General features: G+C 50.2%; 1 protein-coding gene across 1 annotated transcript in view; it reads left to right on the top strand.

Moving 5' to 3' along the window:
* The first annotated feature begins 5891 nt into the window (after positions 1–5891).
* PRKRA (protein activator of interferon induced protein kinase EIF2AK2) overlaps positions 5892–22761 on the top strand; it is a 38501-nt gene continuing 21631 nt past the window's right edge. The window contains exons 1-2 of the mRNA XM_075319692.1: positions 5892–6065; positions 14737–14906. Coding sequence (XP_075175807.1) covers positions 6010–6065; positions 14737–14906 — 226 coding nt within the window. The 5' untranslated portion in view covers positions 5892–6009. The remainder of the gene's footprint in view (positions 6066–14736; positions 14907–22761) is intronic.

Genomic DNA, 22761 nt, shown 5'->3' with positions numbered 1-22761 from the left:
CTGGGACTCATAGGACCATTAAGATCAGGAATGACCCAGAGGGAGCCGAAAATGTGTCTGAACACGCTCTGTACAACTGAACCATGCTACACGTTATGGTATATCTGGTGTAAAAAAGTCTATAAGGAAGAACTATTGAGTAACGCTTTTTCCTTTGAACTGGACAGGTGGTCTCCTTGGGGGAACGAGTCGTCATCCTGTCCTGGCCACCCGAGGCTATCAGTGACATGTGGCTGTGCCAGGCCTACAACCCACAGTACACGGGGCCACACACCCAGCCAGGACTGCAACTTCCATGTAGTGTGTCAGGGAGTCAGGAAGCTAGTGCCACACCTTGCCTACCACGACTGCCCCGCGACACCCAGGGGCGTAAAAATCACGGTTGCAGGGATCGCGACCTGGCGAGTAGGGGGCCCACCGGCCCTAGCCCCTGGTTCAGCTAGATGTGCGTCCGAGGGTATATACCAGGAAGGGGACAGTATATACCAGGAGGTGGACAGGAAAGGAATACATACTCCAAGAGGGGATATAATATCCAGGGCGGTAATTCCAGCAACTTGGTCCAGAAATGTGAGTAAATTGATTTTTTTATTGGTTAACAAACATTAAAATTAGTCCATGTAGGTCACAAAAAATCGGGTACAGACAGAGGACGCGTTTCGAACGTCTAGTTCTTACTCAATCTCTGCAGAGATTATGATGCTCATTAGACCCGCCTCCTCCCATCAATCTGCAGAGATTGAGTAAAAACTAGACGTTCGAAACCCGTCCTCTGTCTGTACCCAATTTTTTGTGACCTACATGGACTAATTTTAATGTTTGTTAACCAATAAAAAAATCTATTTACTCACATTTCTGGACCAAGTTGCTGGAATTACCGCCCTGGATCTTATGTTTCAAGTTTTGCCAACTTTATTTTCCCTGCACGGTCCTACATAAGTGGTCCTCCTGGATTAGGTGAGCTCGAATAACCTTTTTTCTTGTAGTTCTCCAAGAGGGGACAGTATATACCAGGAGGGGGATAGAAAAGGAATACACACACCAGGAGGGGACAGTATATACCAGGAAGGGGATAGGAAAGGAATACACACACCAGGAGGGGACAGTATATACCAGGAAGGGGCTAGGAAAGGAATACACAAACCAGGAGGGGACAGTATATACCAGAAAGGGGCTAGGAAAGGAATACACAAACCAGGAGGGGACAGTATATACCAGGAAGGGGATAGAAAAGGAATACACACACCAGGAGGGGACAGTATATACCAGGAAGGGGATAGGAAAGGAATACACACACCAGGAGGGGACAGTATATACCAGGAAGGGGATAGGAAAAAAATACACACACCAGGAGGGGACAGTATATACCAGGAAGGGGATAGGAAAAAATACACACACCAGGAGGGGATAGCAAAGGAATACACACACCAGGAGGGGACAGTATATACCAGGAAGGTGATAGGAAAGGAATACACACACCAGGAGGGGACAGTATATACCAGGAAGGGGATAGGAAAGGAATACACACACCAGGAGGGGACAGTATATACCAGGAAGGGGATAGGAAAAAATACACACACCAGGAGGGGACAGTATATACCAGGAAGGGGATAGGAAAAACTACACACACCAGGAGGGGATAGGAAAGGAATACACACACCAGGAGGGGACAGTATATACCAGGAAGGGGATAGGAAAGAAATACACACACCAGGAGGGGACAGTATATACCAGGAAGGGGATAGGAAAAAATACACACACCAGGAGGGGATAGCAAAGGAATACACACACCAGGAGGGGACAGTATATACCAGGAAGGGGATAGGAAAAAAATACACACATCAGAAGGTGACAGTATATACCAGGAAGGGGATAGGAAAAAAAATACACGCACCAGGAGGGGACAGTATATACCAGGAAGGGGATAGGAAAGGAATGCACACACCAGGAGGGGACAGTATATACCAGGAAGGGGATAGGAAAGGAATACACACACCAGGAGGGGACAGTATATACCAGGAAGGGGATAGGAAAACAATACACACACCAGGAGGGGACAGTATATACCAGGAAGGGGATAGGAAAAAATACACACACCAGGAGGGGATAGGAAAGGAATACACACACCAGGAGGGGACAGTATATACCAGGAAGGGGATAGGAAAAAATACACACACCAGGAGGGGACAGTATATACCAGGAAGGGATAGGAAAAAAATACACACACCAGGAGGGGACAGTATATACCAGGAGGGGGGTAGGAAAGGAATACACACACCAGGAGGGGACAGTATATACCAGGAAGGGATAGGAAAGGAATACATACACCAGGAGGGGACAGTATATACCAGGAAGGGGATAGGAAAAAAATACACACACCAAGAGGGGACAGTATATACCAGGAAGGGGATAGAAAAAGAAAAATACATGCACCAGGAGGGGACAGTATATACCAGGAAGGGGATAGGAAAAAAAAATACACGCACCAGGAGGGGACAGTATATACCAGGAAGGGGATAGGAAAGGAATACACACACCAGGAGGGGACAGTATATACCAGGAAGGGGATAGGAAAGGAATACACACACCAGGAGGGGACAGTATATACCAAGAAGGGGATAGGAAAGGAATACACACACCAGGAGGGGACAGTATATACCAGGAAGGTGATAGGAAAGGAATACACACACCAGGAGGGGACAGTATATACCAGGAGGGGTCCAGGAGAGGAATACATGTACCAGGAGGGGGATACTATATACCAGGAGGTGCTCAAGGGAGTAACATATATACCAGGAGGGGGGCAGTATATATAGGATTAAGAATGATAAATATACACATACATACACCTGACCAACATATGGGGGGGCAGGTCCAAATTTTGCATCGGGCCCATCGAACTCTAGTTACGCCACTTACAATAGGGTACAATAGAAGCACTGTGATGAATGCAGTTCATGAAGATGGTACATTTTCAGGGAAAATTCATGAAATCCCCTTAACAATAACTCATGTAGTAAAGTTTCTCAGGGTGCGGTGTTTTCTCTTCTTCACACAGTAAACGTCGCCCTATAACACTCCACAGCTGGAATCAGCGGCGCTCCCGCCCTGTCTCCCCCTATAACACTCCACAGCTGGAATCAACGGCGCTCCCGCCCCGTCTCCCCCTATATAATGCTCCACAGCTGGAATCAGCGGCGCTCCCGCCCTGTCTCCCCCTATATAACGCTCCACAGCTGGAATCAGCGGCGCTCCTGCCCTGTCTCCCCCTATATAACGCTCCATAGCGGGAATCAGCGGCGCTCCCGCCCTGTCTCCCCCTATATAACGCTCCATAGCTGGAATCAGCGGCGCTCCAGCCCTGTCTCCCCCTATATAACGCTCCACAGCTGGAATCAGCGGCGCTCCAGCCCTGTCTCCCCCTATATAACGCTCCATAGCTGGAATCAGCGGCGCTCCCGCCCTGTCTCCCCCTATATAACGCTCCATAGCAGGAATCAGCGGCGCTCCAGCCCTGTCTCCCCCTATATAACGCTCCATAGCAGGAATCAGCGGCGCTCCAGCCCTGTCTCCCCCTATATAACGCTCCATAGCAGGAATCAGCGGCGTTCCCGCCCTGTCTCCCCCTATATAACGCTCCATAGCAGGAATCAGCGGCGTTCCCGCCCTATCTCCCCCTATATAATGCTCCATAGCAGGAATCAGCGGCGCTCCAGCCCTGTCTCCCCCTATATAACGCTCCACAGCTGGAATCAGCGGCGCTCCCGCCCTGTCTCCCCCTATATAACGCTCCATAGCAGGAATCAGCGGCGCTCCAGCCCTGTCTCCCCCTATATAACGCTCCATAGCAGGAATCAGCGGCGTTCCCGCCCTGTCTCCCCCTATATAACGCTCCACAGCTGGAATCAGCGGCGCTCCCGCCCTGTCTCCCCCTATATAACGCTCCATAGCAGGAATCAGCGGCGCTCCAGCCCTGTCTCCCCCTATATAACGCTCCATAGCAGGAATCAGCGGCGCTCCAGCCCTGTCTCCCCCTATATAACGCTCCATAGCAGGAATCAGCGGCGCTCCAGCCCTGTCTCCCCCTATATAACGCTCCATAGCAGGAATCAGCGGCGCTCCCGCCCTGTCTCCCCCTATATAACGCTCCATAGCAGGAATCAGCGGCGCTCCAGCCCTGTCTCCCCCTATATAACGCTCCATAGCAGGAATCAGCGGCGCTCCAGCCCTGTCTCCCCCTATATAACGCTCCATAGCAGGAATCAGCGGCGTTCCCGCCCTGTCTCCCCCTATATAACGCTCCATAGCAGGAATCAGCGGCGCTCCCGCCCTGTCTCCCCCTATATAACGCTCCACAGCTGGAATCAGCGGCGCTCCAGCCCTGTCTCCCCCTATATAACGCTCCACAGCTGGAATCAGCGGCGCTCCCGCCCTGTCTCCCCCTATATAACGCTCCATAGCAGGAATCAGCGGCGCTCCAGCCCTGTCTCCCCCTATATAACGCTCCATAGCAGGAATCAGCGGCGCTCCAGCCCTGTCTCCCCCTATATAACGCTCCACAGCTGGAATCAGCGGCGCTCCAGCCCTGTCTCCCCCTATATAACGCTCCACAGCTGGAATCAGCGGCGCTCCAGCCCTGTCTCCCCCTATATAACGCTCCATAGCAGGAATCAGCGGCGCTCCAGCCCTGTCTCCCCCTATATAACGCTCCACAGCTGGAATCAGCGGCGCTCCAGCCCTGTCTCCCCCTATATAACGCTCCACAGCTGGAATTAGCGGCGTTCCCGCCCTGTCTCCCCCTATATAACGCTCCACAGCTGGAATCAGCGGCGCTCCAGCCCTGTCTCCCCCTATATAACGCTCCATAGCGGGAATCAGCGGCGCTCCCGCCCTGTCTCCCCCTATATAACGCTCCATAGCAGGAATCAGCGGCGCTCCAGCCCTGTCTCCCCCTATATAACGCTCCATAGCAGGAATCAGCGGCGCTCCAGCCCTGTCTCCCCCTATATAACGCTCCACAGCTGGAATCAGCGGCGCTCCCGCCCTGTCTCCCCCTATATAACGCTCCACAGCTGGAATCAGCGGCGCTCCAGCCCTGTCTCCCCCTATATAACGCTCCACAGCTGGAATTAGCGGCGTTCCCGCCCTGTCTCCCCCTATATAACGCTCCACAGCTGGAATCAGCGGCGCTCCAGCCCTGTCTCCCCCTATATAACGCTCCACAGCTGGAATCAGCGGCGCTCCAGCCCTGTCTCCCCCTATATAACGCTCCACAGCTGGAATTAGCGGCGTTCCCGCCCTGTCTCCCCCTATATAACGCTCCACAGCTGGAATCAGCGGCGCTCCAGCCCTGTCTCCCCCTATATAACGCTCCATAGCGGGAATCAGCGGCGCTCCAGCCCTGTCTCCCCCTATATAACGCTCCATAGCAGGAATCAGCGCTGCTCTCGCCCTGTCTCCCCCTATATAACGCTCCACAGCTGGAATCAGCGGCGCTCCAGCCCTGTCTCCCCCTATATAACGCTCCATAGCAGGAATCAGCGCTGCTCTCGCCCTGTCTCCCCCTATATAACGCTCCGTGCGACACTAGAGTCTCATTTACAGCCATCCCTCATTACCATATATAAACACCACCCACTGACGTCACTGCGCCACGCCCCTTGGCTCAACATTCGGACCACTTCTGATAAAGAACCAAACGTCCGCTCACAGGCCACACCCAGCCGATTCACCCTATCAGGTCACGCCCTGAGACCAGAGGACCAGCTCTGCCCTGCCGCATTAGCCCCGCCTCCTCCCATCACCATGGTAGCAGATAGCCTTTGTCCCGGGTATCCCTCCGCCGGCGGGTCAGGTACACGATGTGCGTAGTCCTTCCCCTTCCGCTGTGTAAGACCCTCCTTGTGAGAGGAAGTGCCGCAGTGTCAGCCCGGCCGGCGGTGGAGAACCTTTTCTGCGCGGCTCTAATCCTCGGAGAGCGGGTCCCACTCTCCCCCCAGCTCCGTTATCATGTCCATGGAGAGGTTTGCAGCCGCGCCTAAAAGGAGCTCTGACACAGCCACGAGGTGCGAGGGAAGGGGGTGTGACGGGGACTACAAGGCGCAGCACGTGCCCCGTATAGGTGGGGGAGGGGTGTATAAGGCCTTGTGCCCATGTTACTTTTGTCATGCGGATTTCCTTCTTTTAATCAATGGAAGCAAAAGCATCTCAGCAAAGTCTATGAGAATCCTGACTTGCTGTTCACACGTTGTTTTTTTTTTTGTTGATTTTTTTTTTTGTTGTGTTTTTTTTTTTTCCCTGCTTTTTTCACCAATTGACTTCAATGGAGTCAGTGAAAAATGCAGGAAAAAAAATGCTCCATACGCTGCTTTTTTCTGTGCTTTTTTTGACGTCGCTGGGGTTCTCTGCACCTAGGCCTTGTGGTGTTTACCGTGGGATCTTGCTGCAGGGAAGTCCACTGACGTCACAAGGTGAATCGAGTTCATGCCGGCGGATCACCGGGGTTTCTGCAGATCTGCCGGCATGAACTCACCTTGTGACATCAATGGGGTTCCCTGCACCTAGGCCATGTGGAAGACCACGGGACTTTGCTGTAGGGAACCCCAGTGATGTAGGTCCCCTGGTCTGTGAAGCTTTCCATACCTTAGTAACCCGGGGTCGTCATGGTGACAACCCAGTGTTACAATGGCAGCCATCGGGTCCCTGTGATCGCATTACAGGGATCTGATCGCCAGGGAGAGGTAAGTGATTCCTCTCCCTGCCTCCTGATCGCAGCATTTACAGGGGTTAAACTGCTGGGAGCGGCGCGGACCAGGCTGTAACATCAGCTAGTGACCCAGCGGCAACTGTGGGGGTACAGCGCCTGAACCCTCGCTGTCACCATGACTAAAAAAAATGCAAAAAAGCATGGAAAAATGCACAAACGCAATAAAAAAGTGCATTTTTTTCTGACAAAACGTGTTATGTGCACATAAAAACACAACATGGGAACATGGCCTTACTCTACAAAGAAGTGCTGTGCGTGTATGTTATATATCCAGCATATATATATATATATATATATATATATATATATATATATATATATATATATATATATATATATATATATATATATATATATATATATATATTCTTTAATCCCTACAGCTGAATTTTGTTCTGTCTTTTTGCAGCTCAATCTTTTAGACTGCTTTCACACATCCGGTTTTTGCTGAGCGGCACAATACAGCGCTTTGCAGAAAAACGCAACCATTTTTGTTTTGCCGCAGGTTGTGTTTTTTTCTGCATAGACTTGCATTAGCGCCGCATGGCCTTGCATTGCGTCCGTTTTTTTGCTGGATGCGGCATATTTAGCTCATGAGGCGGCCGGATGGAACGTTGCCTGGCACGTGTTTTTGTGCGGCGAATAAAACACATTGCGCCGGATTCGGCGCGATTTACAGTGCAAGCCTATGGACGCCAGATGCAGCGTCTTGCAACAAAAACCGCATCCGGCGGCCGGATGGGGTCTTTTGCACTGCGCATGCTCAGTATCAAGCCGCATCCGTCAAAAAATGGACACATGGAAAAACTTATGCAACGGATCCGGGTTTTTTTCGCTACATCCGTTGCATAGGTTTTTGAGGTGAATTGAGCCGCACTGCAAAAACCGGATGTGTGAAAGCAGCCTTACTTTACCATTATGAGGTTTTCACATCTTCGATGATTTTATTCCGTTTTTTGTGACTTGAAGGGACCATAAGGCTATGTGCCCACGCTGCGGAAAATGCGCGGATTTTGCCGCGGAAAAGCCGCGGATTTTCCAGAAATCTGCAGCACAGCTACTCCTTAGCCATTTCTATGGCATTTGGGAAATGCTGTGCCCACGCTGCGGATTTTTCCGCAGCGGAAATCGTGCGGAAAAATCTGCAGCATGTCAATTATTGTTGCGGATTTTCGTCCGGATTTTGCCTATTCAATTGAATTAAAAAAAATCGCAAAATCCATGTCAAATCCGCATCAAGGCCATGTGCCCACGGGAGCTTTGTGCTGCGGAGTTTGCCGTGGAAAACCTGCGGATTTATCTGGATTTTCCAGATACATCCGCAGGTTCTAGCATGTACAGGCACTCCCCATGTTACCCTATGGGACATGGGGAGTGTCTGTGTCCACGCTGCGGAAAGTGCGGCTTCGGAATCTCCTGCGGAGATCCCTCAGCCGCACCTAACTGCATGTCAATTATTCATGCGGATTTACTTGCGGAGATCCCGGCCCTCCGCTATGGAGATAGAGGCCGGGACGTCCGCAGGTAAATCGCGTGAAAGTCCGCATGTTTCCAGCAGCTATTCCGCTGGAAACTCGCAGCTAAAAATAGCTGCGGCTGCCGGCGGGCAGCTGCGGGAAACATGCGGCCGTACCTGCGAATATATCCGCAGGTACGAGCGTCCCGTGGGCACATGGCCCAAATCCGCGTCAAATCTGCACAAAATCCGCACCTATGAAAAGGTGCGGATTCCGGGGGAAACCTGCGGATTTTGATGCAGAAAAATCCGCAGATACAGAGTCCCATGGGCACATAGCCTCAAACAAGCAATTCTACAACTTATTTATTGTTTTTTTTTCTCCGTATAGGAAAGTGATGATATTTTCCAGTTCTGCCCTCTATAATGTTTCTATGCAGAAGAGGGGGATTTGAACTTTTAATTTTTAAAAAAAAAAAAAAAAAAAAATTCCTTCTTGTATGTTTTGTCATTAGTTCACCTAGGAGACTTGAACTTGTGATTGCTGATTCGGTGCGCTTTATAGGTGGACAAACATGGTGGATGAGGAGGGTCCGATAGTAGACCCCCACCCACATCCAACCTCTTAAAGGGGTTGTCTGGTCTAAAATTACAAGTCTGCAGTCCCTCTATGTGACTGCAGACTTGTGAGTCCTCACATCATGCACACAGTGCGCTGCGAGGATCCTCCAGTGTCAGAGCTGTGAACATTGCACATGTAGCTGCATGTATGCGGTGTACAGACTCCCAGCCATAATCTGACTAGAGTGGTCACTTCATACAATACACTTTCATTCAGCGAAGCAATCATCCTCTAGTTGGATTCTGTCCGGGAGTCTGCATATTGCATACTCACAGCTCCATGATCAATGTTCCCAGTTCTGACACCGCTCATTAGGCTCATACATATTCGCTCCTCCCCCCCTCTGTCTGTGATTGATTACAGTCAGATGTGCTCCTGCGCTGAGTGACAGCTGTCTGACTGCAACCAATGACAGCCACCGGTGGGCGGATCTATATAGTACAGTACAATTTAAAAAAAGCGTGCGGTTCCCCCCCCTCCCCAATTTTGATACCGGCCAAGATAAAGCCTTACAGCTGCTGGCTGGTATTCTCAGGCTAGGGAGACCCATGTTATTGGGAGCCCCCCAGCCTAAAAATATCAGCCAGCCGGAATTGCCACGTCTATTAGATGTGACAGTCCCGGGACTTTACCCGGTTCATCCCGAAGGCCCTGGTGCGGTGGCGAATAGGGTAATATGTGTTGTTGATGCCAGCTGTGTAATGTCACCTGGCATCAAGCCCAGAGGTTAGTGATGTCACAGCGTCTATCACAGACCTGGGCAAGGGGCGGCCCGCGGGCCACATCCGGCCCGCCTACTCTGAGACCAGCCCGCCCGTCTTCAGCCGGTGCATTGGAGCCGGGCTGCAGCGTGCTGGGCAGGGAGAGATTCTGCAGGTCTGGACAGTCAGTTTAGGCAGCGGAACGCAGGAATCTCTCCTCTGTTCCCTGCCGGCACTTTCTCTGTGACACACGTGTGTGCTGTGATGTTATCAGTACTGCGCTACGTGTTTAATTTCATAAGTTCCTGCCCAGCCGACAGTAGAAGAGCGGCACAGCGGGGTCTTCACGGAGAGAAGCAGCGACGGGGGCCCCTCGGAGAAGAGCATCAGCGCAGCCAGGGCCTGTACAAGAGAAGGAGCAGCTCAGCGGGGGGCCTGTACGGAGGTGCCTGAGGACGGGGACAATAACAAGGGAGAGGTAAGTAGTGACTAATAAGGGGAGGGGGGACTGGTGACTAATACTGGGGCTGTAGTGGTGTAGTTTTATAGGTGTAGTATATGGTGTTGTGTATATAGTGGTGTAGTGTGTAGTACATGGGGTGTAGTGATGTAGCTTTATTACAGGTGTAGTATATAGGGGTGTTGTATATAGTGATGTAGTATATTACAGGTGTACTATATGGAGGTGTAGTAGATTACTGGTGTAGTATATGGAGGGGGTGTAGTAATGTAGTATATTGGGTAGAACGGAGTTAATTATATTATTCCGGCCCTCTAAACCAATCCCAATTTCTCATGCGGCCCCATGGGAAAATTAATTGCCCACCCCTGCTCTATCAGTGCTTCCGGGGATTTTGCGGACCCTTTGACTTGTATTGAGTCACTGTCCATTATTACAGAACAGAATAGGACATGTTCCATAACGGAACGGACATACGGCATCCAATGTGTTTTTTTTGTAGGAACTGATGCACACGGAAGTGCTACCATGTGCCAACCGATCCTACACAGAACACATTGAAAAGATGGTCCTGTCAGTAGGTCCGCAAAAAACAGGAACTGACCAGGACAAAGTGAACAGCCGTCTGAACGAGCCCGCAGACGAACGCCTGAAAAATCATCCTATTTTCATCCAGGAAAAAAAAGTTTTCTCCGTCCGACCTCTAATGTTGTGTTTATCCTTCTCTGTGATGTTTGTTTTATACATCAAGAATTTTATATCTAATAAAGGCGGAATACAGATTTCTATGTTAGTAATTGCACTGGATCTGTTAAAAGCAAATATGATATGGATGGAGTCGGCATGGCAACTGTTTCTTTATTTCAACTTACCCATTTAATTTAAAGGGAACCTGTCAGTGGACTCATGCTGCCAAAATTGTGGATGTTGTGAATCCAATATTGCACCTAGTTATGTTTTGTTATGAAATGCTCAGAGGAAATATATAGTCTGAAGAGGCGGCCGGGGACCCGAGGGAGAGGCACAGCTATTGTGGCTTCTCCGTGCCAGAATCTGACTAGAGGGGCGCAGCCGAGCTTATACACTTGCATTGAGTGAGGCTGCACCCATCTAGTCGGATTCTGGCAGAGAATCTGCATATCTCCTACTACTGATCGCTGTTCTCAGCTGTGACAGCGGAGAATCCTGACAGTGCGAGTGATGTCAAGATTCACATGTCTGCAGTCATATAGAGGGACACACAGAGGTACTGCAGACTTGTGGCTTTAGAAAAGACAGCGCCTTTAGGCCTAAGCCACACTGCATGAAAATTGGACCGCGTGGTGTGCGATAAAACATAACATTCCACTCGGACCAATAGTAGCCTGTGTGTCAGCGCACATGAGCGATTATTTTCTCGGCCCTAATCTGACTGAGAAAACAATTGCAGCATGCTGCGACTGTAATGCGAGACTCTTTCTCTCGCACCCATTCAAGTCTATGAAGCGAGAGAAAAATCGCACTGCACTCGCAGTACACCGGTGTACCACAAGTGCAAAGCAAGAATGGCAATAGCTGGCAATGAAGGAGAGAGGGAGATAAATCTCTCCCTATTCTCCTCAGCGCCGACCCGCCCCTCCTCAGTTCCGGCCCTCCCCCCGCAGCTGCGGTCCAATCACATGATCGGACCTCAGTCACAGTGGCACTCGCATGACACTCGGCTCGCGCTGTGCGAGGATCGCATTAGTCCCCATGTGGCCCCAGCCTTAACGGGAACCTGTCACCAGTTTTTTCCCTTATGAGCTGCGGCCACCACCAATGAGCTCTTATATACAGCATTCCAGATTACTGTATATAAGAGCCCAGGCCGCACTGTATATACATAAACAACACCTTTATAATACTCACATAGGGGGCGATCTAGTCTGATGGGTGTCACTGCTTTTTGGTGTGGCGCCTCCTCCATGTTGTGTGATCACTGTCCTCCTCCTGACTCGTCCTGTGTCATTCATAGAGAGGCCTCCATTGCTCTCCTGCACATACGCACTTTGATCTGCCCGGTTGAGGGCAGATCATAGTAGTAATAATAATAATAATAATAATAATTTTATTCATTTATATAGCGCTATTAATTCCACAGCACTTTACATACATCAGGAACACTGTCCCCATTGGGGCTCACAATCTAGAGTCCCTATCTGTATATCTTTGGGGTGTGGGAGGAAACTGGAGTACCCGGAGGAAACCCACGCAAACACAGGGAGAACATACAAACTCCTTGCAGATGGTGTCCTTGGTGGGATTTGAACCCAGGACCCCAGCGCTGCAAGACTTCAGTGCTAACCACTGAGCCACCGTGCCGCCCTGGTACTGTAATGTGCATGCGTGGGGCATTCTTTGACCTATCCTCGCGCATGCGCATTACAGTAGTTTGCTCTTGCAGGGCTCTTTGCAGGGCTGATCAAAGTGCGCATGTGTAATTGTGGCCTCCCTGTGAATAAAGCAGGATGCAGCATGTACACGGGGCTGGGCAGGATGACTATGATCGCAAGAAGAGAGGAGGCGCTGGACCGAGAGCAGAGACACCCATCGGACCGGAACCGCCCCACAGGTGAGTATTATAAAGGTGCTTTTTAACTTATACACAGCGGCCTGAGCTCTCATACAGTATTCTAGAATGCTGTATATAAGAGATCAGTGGTGGTGGCCGCAGCATATATGGGGGAAAACACAGTGACTGGTGTAAGATGCACCTCTTCATGAGTGTGACACATCCCACAACTGCTGCTTTTGCAAGAAATGTTGCTATATATATTTTTAGTGAAATTTATTCAAGTGGCGTAAATTAGGATGAATTTGCTATGATAGCTTCACAAAGCTCCGTCCCTGCTCCTCTCAATGTAGCAGAGCTGGCCAGGACTGGTGTAAACATGGTAATGTTATTGTTCAAAGATACATACAAATATTTGGACACTTCAAAGTGTTTTGTGCCGGGGCGTTTCAGAGAAAACCAGATCTGGCTACAATGTTGCAACCAGGGTCTGATTCATAGCAGCATGCATGGGGTGACAGGTTCCCCCCCAATAGACAAGTCTGATCCAATGTAATAGCGTTCACTGAGAGCCCCACTGCTGGAAGGAAATTGATGTTAATCCTCAATCCACTACTGACTGACCGCCTGAGGTTTTTGGGAGGAATAAAGTTCATTTCTTCCCAGCAGCTGGGCTCTCTGTGCCAACACTGGGCAGCTTCACAATGCTGTTATCCTGCAGATTTACCCCTATATATGCAGGTTAACAGCGTGGGGGGGTTTTTTTTTTGTTTTTTTTTTTAACCTGACAAGATCCCTTTAAGTGTCCTGTTATCACTCTATATGACATCAAACTGCTGAATCGTGACAGTTTGTCATGCGCACACCCCCCACCATTCCCCGGTATTTCCAATGCGAGCAGGAAGTTACGTGATTGCAAATCACATACGTGTGGTCACGTGATCGCCCGCTGGCACCAAGGAACCGTGCCACGATTCGACAGTCTGGAGTCCTATGGAGAGTGACTATAGAGAATTTTGGATTATCGTTTGAACGCCAAAAGTAAGAGGAGATACAGAGGAAAAACTAATTGAAAGATTGACTCCTGTGTTTCGGAGACGCTCGTAGTTTACTGGTGTGAATGGGGCCTTTAGAGTCCACAGTCATGGCCCATCCAATCTTTGGTCTGATTCTTAGCACCGATGTATTGCTCTGTGAGGTTAAGTTCCCAGCATGATTTTTTTTCTGACTTTTTGATGCAGAATATTTTCACTGCTCAAAAAACACAGCTTTTTTACAGTTCCATCAAAGTAGATGGGATTTATAGATATCTGCCACTGGTTTTTTTTTTTTTTTTTCTCAGTGTGAACTGATCTGCAGTGCGTATTTCAAATCCGCGACGTCATTTTTTTCTTGCGGGTATGCTAAGTTTTCTGTTCAGATTTTTCCCATGTATTTGCATTAGATGTGGAAAATCAGCAGATAAAATGTGTTTTTAGTGCATTTCTGCTGCGAAAACTAAAAACGCATGTATTCCATACATGACTGGGTCAATAAAGTTTTGTCAAATACCAGTAAGTATCAAAAACAAAGAAGCTTTACTTAAAACACGACATAACAACTAGAGACAAAAGCTGCAGCCGCAAAAAATGCAATTTAAAATGCATATAACAAAAAAGAGACATGAAAACAAGACAAGTAACTAGATTCATCTAATAGGTACAGAAAATCTGCAACATTAAAAACTCAGCAAATTCTCATCGTGGAAACGTCGCCTGGGGCTGATTGTCTTGTGGCCTAGATCTCGGTTTCCCTATGAATATGGACCTTACACCAAACTAAGTTACACCAAACTAAGTTACACCAAACTAAGTTACACCAAACTAAGTTACACCAAACTAAGTTACACCAAACTAAGTTACACCAAACTAAGTTACACCAAACTAAGTTACACCAAACTAAGTTACACCAAACTAAGTTACACCAAACTAAGTTACACCAAACTAAGTTACACCAAACTAAGTTGGAGCATTAAAAAAAACCCACATTTTTTTCATAGAATAGTCACCTGAGGGAAAGTATGAAAATCCATTTCTTGCGTTGGTTTTGGCCTATGGTACCAATTTCATTATGTCTGTGTATAATGAGCGCATATATAGCAGTTGCACCTAGCAATGCAATACTATTTGGCTTATTTTTTTTTTTTTATTTCCTATCTACAGCTTAAATGAACTCACAACAACCCCCCCAAGTAAGACGCCCATCCAAGTGTTACATGAATATGGAATCAAGACCGGAAGCCCCCCGGTGTACACCCTCGAAAAGGCTGAGGGGCAAGCCCACAACCCAAGCTTCACATTCCGTGTTACCATAGGAGAGGTATCGTGTCTAGGTTTGTACATAAAAAAAGGAAAAAAATATAGTGTACAAAAATTGGACTATATTGTGCTATACTGAGGAATGGGTCTTCCTAGAATGGTTTTGATGGTTTTTATGGGCTGATTTTCCATGCTATGGTTTCTCCTTCAGGTCTGGGTGGCAGAACCTATATAAAAGGACCACCGATATGGGCTGCAAGCAGTTTTGGTCATATATTGTAGGGATATATCCTACTAACTAGTGGATATTGTCAATTTGTGTATACCATTTTCAAGTATTTCCTAACACAGACATGTCTGGAGTGCTGAGAGGTCCTCATTATGCCAAAAATGGTCTCATTAATAGGGTTAAACAAAACTGCAATATTTGGATATTCACCCATGGTATATTTGCTGTAGATTCCCCATGCAATGCTATAATACAGTACTCGAGAGGTAGACAGTATGGTGGTTGCAACCAGCGGAGGGGTCCATTTTTGCACCAATCGCTCTTTGCCCGATGGCTCCAACAGCAGCCGGTAGCGTTGTTAGGTTATTTAGGAGGTGTACGAGGACCAAACTGATGACAATGGAGGCCTCGAGTAGGCTACCGCCTGCTGTTGGAGCCATCGGGCAAAGGGTGATTGGTGCAAAAATGGACCCCCTCCGCTGGTTGCAACCACCATACTGCAGCCGGTAGCCTACTCGAGGCCCCCATTGTCACCATTTTGGTCCTCGTACACCTCCTACATAGCCTAACCACAGGCGGGGCTTCATAAGAGATGTTAAATTTCACTATATACTGCACTATAGAGGTATAGCGGTGTATATATAAGCACCGCAGTATACCGTACACGCAATCAATCCCAACTTCAAGCTCTATAGTAAAAAGTAGTTAAAAAAAATAAAAAAAAGTTAAAATTGCCACCATTTTCATAATGGAAAAATAAAAAATGAAAAAAGTATATCTGGTTCGGTAACATTCATAAAAGTTTGATCTATCAAAATAGACACCAGCCACTAAAAAATGCCATTGAGGTGATCAAAACATTGTATGTACCCCCGAATGGTATAAAAACTACCATATTTTTCGGACCATAAGACGCACTTTTTTTTTCCCCCAAATGTTGGGGGAAAGTGGGGGGGTGCGTCTTATGGTCTGAATGTGGCTGCGGGGAATGAGGGTGCTGCGGTGGAGCACCGGGTCATCGGGGGCACGAGCAGGCTGTAGCAGCCTGCCGTGACCACGAGGACCTGCTCATTACATATGCACGCCCATCATCTCTCAGCGCTGAAGCCAGCACTGACAGGTGGGCGGGGGGGGGTGCACGCATAATTAACAGCCTACCCGCATGATCACCCCTGGCAACTACAGCCTGGAGTGATCATGTGCGGCTGTATTCACTGCCCCCGTGCATCATTATCAGCGCGGGGTGCAGTGAATCAGTGCACTCACCCGTCACCGTGTGTGGATCTGTCCCCCTGCAGCATCACGATGTCTTCCTGTCTGTGCCGGTCAGCTGATCTGTGTAGAGAGCGGTGAGCACAGCGATGACGTCATCGCTGTGCGCGCAGCTAGTGTCCACACAGATCAGCTGACCGGCACAGACAGGAAGACAACGTGATGCTGCAGACAACGGTGACTGCTCACTCAGCGGCGCTGCAGCTGAGACAGAGCGGAAGCTGATCGATGCTGCAGGGAGTGAGGAAAGGTGAGTATAAACGTTTATTTTCTTTATCGTTCCTTTGGGAGACCCAGACCATGGGTGTTTAGCTTCTGCCTCCGGAGGACACACAAAGTACCACACTTAAAAGTGTAGCTCCTCCCTCTGAGCTTATACACCCCCTCGTAGCCAGTCCTAGCCAGTTTACTGCTTTGTGTCAGGAGGCATACATCCACACATGCATTCTCATCTGATTTGTTTGACTTTTGGAAAGAGTTTGAAGAAAAGCGGGTCCATGTCTGGACTCCTGGCATGTCCCTTCTCACCCCACTGTGTCGGCGGTGTTGTTAAGGTTGATTTACAAGGCTGCAGCCTTACATGCCGCGCTCCTTCACCATCCCTTCTGGGCTCTGGCTTGAAGTGGGAGCCAGCACGGTCTCCATGCCTGGCAGGAGTCCGGTCTCCATCCACAGCCCCTTGAGGATTCTGTTGGACCGGAGCACTCATCCCCAGGAACATGGCCCTGCGTCTCAGTAGCTAAGTACCTGAGACGTTTATGTTTGGGGGTCCCGGTTCTTTATTGTAAGGGGAGAGTGTGCTGTATGTGATTGTTTTAACTTTTCCGGCGGGTTCTCTAGCTTTTGCCTGAGAACCGCGCCGATGGTGCCTGCTTGTCGGCCTCGCCGCTTAAATTTAGGCCCCGGCTTCGCCGGAGGCCTAGTTTCATTTTCCTGCCCTCGCATGTCACTCATGCAGAGGGACAGGTTCGGCTCCTCCCGGCGGCCGTTCTACACAGGGGAGGGACACTCCCCACTGCTGGGGCGTCCCTCCTTCCCTGCAGGCCTCTATAGCCCTCCAGTTCCCGCTCTTTTATAGGAACGCCCCCTAGTCATTTCTCAGGCTGAGTTCACTCTGCTCTGGGACATCCTGCATTCTGCATCTCTGCTGAGGTGCTGCGACTGGGGGACCGGGCTTCGGGATCTGGAGGGCACACAACACCGCGCTCAGCGGTCTGGTAAGCCACAGCCGGTCTCCGGTTGTGGACCTCTGTATATTCTCCCTGGGGTTCATTCTCTGCAAAGCCCCCACTCCAGCAGCATGTCTCACACAAGGAGCAAGGCTCCAAAGCTTGATTCTGCATGCACTGCATGTAAGCTCCTGCTGCCTGAGCCGAGCACCTATCCACATTGTGATGTCTGCTCTAACTTGGCGGTGCCACAGCCTGGAGTCTCACCCCCAGTGGTCTCTCAGGCTGCTGCTGCACCTGTGATTGAACCCCCGGCCTGGGTAGAGTCCTTTTCTAGGTCCATATCCCAGTCATTTGCTGAGTCCATGGGGCTTTTGTCCAGGACTTTGATGAATATGCATCAGCCCCCCTCACAGGGTGCCTCTAATACTCTTGACAGAGGACTCCTATCCTCTGACCTCCGTCCATCGGAGCTCACGGAGGATTCATCATCTGATCCCAGACCCCGTCCTTCTAAGAGAAGGCGCAGGGTTTCCTCCCCCTCCCCATCCCACGGCTCTGTCTCAAGAGCTGACTCTCAAGATGAGGAGGATGCCCTCACTGGGGGCTCGGAGGCTATGTATCCCATCGATTTCTCTGAGGGTGACTCAGATCTTAGTGATTTGATTGCTTCTATTAATTCTGTGCTGGATCTCAATCCGCCAGTATCAGAGGAGCAACTCTCTTTGGCAGAAAAACATCAGTTTACCTCGCCTAAGAGAGTGAAGAGTGTGTTCTTTAACCACTCCAGTCTTCAGACCGCTGTGACCAAACCCAGGGCCTGCCCTGACAAACGCTTTCCAAAGCGTGGTTCTGATGACCGGTTTCCATTTCCACCTGAGGTGGTCAAGGAGTGGTCTCACTCCCCAAAGGTAGACCCTCCGGTGTCTAGGCCATCAGCCCGGACCGTTGTGTCGGTGGCTGACGGCACCTCATTTAAGGATTCCACTGACCGTCAGATTGACCTTCTGGCCAAATCTGTGTATGAAGCTGCGGGGGCCGCGTTTTCCCCGACTTTTGCAGCAGTGTGGGCTCTCAAAGCCATCTCTGCTTCTCTAGAGGAGATGCATTCCCTCACCAAGGAATCTATGCCTGAGATGGTTACCTTAACTGCTCAGGCTTCAGCTTTTTCATCCTATGCTATGTCTGCCATGCTAGAGACTGCTCACCGCACTGCGGTGGCTTCAGCTAATTCTCTTGTTATCCGCAGGATTTTGTGGCTTCGAGAGTGGAAGGCAGATGCTTCTTCCAAGAAGTACCTTGCTGGGCTCCCTTTTGCTGGTTCACGGCTGTTTGGTGAACAGCTGGATGAAATCATTAAAGAAGCTACTGGCGGGAAGAGTACTTCCATGCCACAAACCAAGACCAGGAAACCCGCCCAGGGTAGGAATCAATCAAGGTTTCGTTCCTTTCGTTTATCCAACTGGTCATCCTCTAAGCCTTCCGCCTCGTCCGCTAACTCAGCCAAGTATCGGAAATCCAACTGGCGCCCAAAAGCGCGTCCGCAGAAGACCGCAGGAGGTTCTGCCACTAAGGCAGCTTCCTCATGACTCTCGGCCCGTTCCAGCCACGTCCTTAGTCGGTGGCAGGCTCTCCCACTTTGGCGACGCTTGGTTAAAGCAAGTCTCCGATCAGTGGGTGAGAGACATCATATCTCACGGCTACAGGATAGAATTCTCTTCCAGCCCTCCAAACAGATTTTTTCTCTCAACTCCCCCCTGCTCCAAGGCTGCCGCCTTCTCGCAGGCCGTGGCGTCCTTGCAGGCAAACGGAGTGATTGTCCCAGTTCCCGCTCAGGAACGGTTCAGAGGTTTTTACTCAAATCTCTTCCTAGTTCCAAAAAAGGACGGTACCTTCCGGCCCATCCTGGATCTCAAGCTTCTCAACAAGCATGTCCGGGTGCGGCATTTTCGCATGGAGTCTCTGCGATCAGTCATTGCCTCTATGACCCAAGGGGAGTTCCTGGCGTCCATCGACATCAGAGATGCCTATCTACATGTGCCAATCGCAGTGTCACATCAGCGTTGGTTACGTTTTGCGATAGGAGAGGATCATTTCCAATTCGTGGCTCTCCCCTTCGGGTTAGCCATAGCCCCTCGGGTATTCACCAAGGTCATGGCGGCAGTGATTGCGGTCCTGCACCTCCAGGGGTTAGCAGTGCTTCCTTATCTGGACGACCTTCTGGTCAAGGGTACATCCAGCGCAGACTGTCAGCGGAGTGTTTCGCTCACTCTCGCCACCCTAGCCCAATTCGGGTGGATTGTCAATCTTCCCAAATCCACTCTGACTTCAACCCAGAGTCTCACGTACCTAGGGATGCAGTTCGAGACTTTGCCGGCACTTGTGAAGTTGCCCTTAGACAAACAGCTGTCACTCCGGTTGGCGGTGCGCTCTCTCCTGAGGCCCCGCCGTTATCAGACGTCTGATGCAGGTGCTGGGTCAAATGGTAACCTCCATGGAGGCGGTTCCCTTTGCCCAGTTCCATCTGCGTCCTCTGCAGCTGGACATTCTCCGCTGTTGGGACAAGCGGCCTTCCTCCTTACAGAGGCTAGTGGCTCTGTCGCCACGGACCAGGAGCTCTCTTCAGTGGTGGCTTCGACCCCTCTCCCTGTCCCAAGGGCGCTCCTTCCTGACTCCGTCCTGGGTGATTCTCACCACGGATGCCAGCCTATCCGGCTGGGGAGCGGTACATCTCCACCACAGAGCACAGGGCACTTGGACTCCGTCCGAGTCAGCCCTTTCAATCAATGTGCTTGAAACCAGAGCTGTGTTTCTAGCTCTCCTAGCCTTTCACCACCTGTTGGCGGGCAGGCACATTCGAGTCCAGTCAGACAACGCGGCAGCCGCCTGGCAATGTTGGAGGTCCAACGCATTCTTCAATGGGCGGAGGACTCCAAGTCCACCATATCCGCAGTCCACATCCTAGGCGTAGAAAACTGGGAGGCAGATTATCTCAGCCGTCAATCCGTGGACGGTGGCGAGTAGTCCCTGCACCTGGCAGTGTTTCAGTCAATCTGCCGCAAGTGGGGCACTCCGGACGTGGACTTAATGGCATCCCGTCACAACAACAAGGTTCCGGTTTACGTGGCTCGCTCCCACGATCCTCAGGCCTTCGCCGCGGACGCTCTGGTTCAAGACTGGTCCCAGTTTCGTCTGTCCTACGTGTTTCCCCCTCTAGCTCTCTTGCCCAGAGTCCTGCGCAAGATCAGAATGGAGGACCGTCGAGTCATCCTCATTGCACCGGACTGGCCCAGGCGAGCTTGGTTTCCGGACCTGCTCCAACTGTCCGTGGAGATGCCGTGGCATCTTCCGGACCGTCCAGACCTACTCGCGCAAGGTCCGTTTTTCCGCCCGAATTCTGGCTCTTGAGTCCTGGATTTTGACGGCTTCTGGTATTCCTCCTGAAGTCATCTCCACTATGACTCGGGCCCGTAAGTCTTCCTCCGTCAAGATCTATCACAGGACTTGGAGAATTTTCCTGTCCTGGTGTCGCTCTTCCGGCCATTCTCCTTGGCCATTCTCGTTGCCGACCCTTTTGTCTTTTTTTTACAGTCCGGTCTGCAGCTAGGACTGTCCCTCAACTCTCTCAAGGGACAAGTCTCAGCTCTATCAGTGCTGTTCCAGCGGCGTCTCGCCCGGCTGGCTCAGGTCCGCACCTTCATGCAAGGTGCGTCTCACATCATTCCGCCTTATCGGCGGCCCTTGGATCCCTGGGACCTTAACTTGGTCCTCACGGTATTGCAGAAACCCCCTTTCGAGCCCCTTAGGGAGGTTTCTTTGTATCGTCTTTCTCAAAAGGTGGCCTTTCTAGTTGCCATAACTTCCCTCAGGAGAGTCTCTGATTTGGCTGCGCTCTGCTCGGAGTCACCTTTTTTGGTTTTTCACCAAGACAAGGTAGTTCTCCGTCCGACCCCGGACTTTCTTCCTAAGGTGGTCTCTCCCTTCCACCTTAACCAGGATATTTCCTTGCCTTCCTTCTGTCCGGCCCCTGTTCATCGCTTTGAGAAAGCGCTGCATACTCTAGATCTGGTGCGTGCTCTCCGGATCTATGTGTCTCGCACCGCTGCGCTTAGGCGGTGCACCTCTCTTTTTGTGCTAACCACAGGGCGGCGCAAGGGTTTCTCTGCTTCTAAGCCGACCTTGGCCCGTTGGATTAGATCGACCATTTCGGACGCCTACCAGAGTACTCAGGTGCCTCCCCCGCCGGGGATCAAAGCACACTCGACCAGAGCTGTCGGTGCCTCTTGGGCTTTTAGGCACCAGGCTACGGCTCAGCAGGTCTGTCAGGCTGCCACTTGGACTAGCCTGCATACCTTTTCGAAGCACTACCAAGTGCATGCTCATGCTTCGGCAGATGCGAGCTTGGGCAGACGCATCCTTCAGGCGGCTGTCGCCCACTTGTGAAGTTAGGCTCCGCTTACTTCTTAGTTTTTTCTGTTTATTCCCACCCAGGGACAGCTTTGGAACGTCCCATGGTCTGGGTCTCCCAAAGGAACGATAAAGAAAAAGAGAATTTTGTTACTTACCGTAAATTCTTTTTCTTATAGTTCCGTATTGGGAGACCCAGCTCCCTCCCTGTTGCCTGTTGGCAATTTTCTTGTTCCGTGTGTTATCACCGGCTGTTGTCGTGGACAGAGTCTCCGGTTGTTCCGGTTCTTACTCGGTTCTACTTGTGGGTGGCTATTCTCCTTCAGCTTTTGCACTAAACTGGCTAGGACTGGCTACCAGGGGGTTTATAAGCTCAGAGGGAGGAGCTACACTTTTAAGTGTAGTACTTTGTGTGTCCTCCGGAGGCAGAAGCTAAACACCCATGGTCTGGGTCTCCCAATACGGAACTATAAGAAAAAGAATTTACGGTAAGTAACAAAATTCTCTTTTTTTTTTTCTGTGCCATAGGATACAGGCCATATACCAGGATGGGGGTATATTATGAGCAGGATGGGGGGTTGTATTATGAGCAGGATGGTTGGTATATTATGAGCAGGATGGGGGATATATTATGAGCAGGATGGGGGGTATATTATGAGCAGGATGGATTGGGGTATATTAGCAGGATTGATGGGGGTATATGAGCAGGATGGATTGGGGTATATTAGCAGGATGGGGGTATATTATGAGCAGGATGGGGGTATATTATGAGCAGGATGGGGGGTATATTATGAGCAGGATGGGGGGTATATTATGAGCAGGATGGATTGGGGTATATGAGCAGGATTGATT

Source organism: Anomaloglossus baeobatrachus, chromosome 7, assembly GCF_048569485.1.
Source record: "Anomaloglossus baeobatrachus isolate aAnoBae1 chromosome 7, aAnoBae1.hap1, whole genome shotgun sequence".
NCBI lineage: Eukaryota > Metazoa > Chordata > Amphibia > Anura > Aromobatidae > Anomaloglossus > Anomaloglossus baeobatrachus.
The sequence above is the reverse complement of the archived record's forward strand: the minus strand, read 5'-3'. Positions and strand labels throughout refer to the sequence as shown.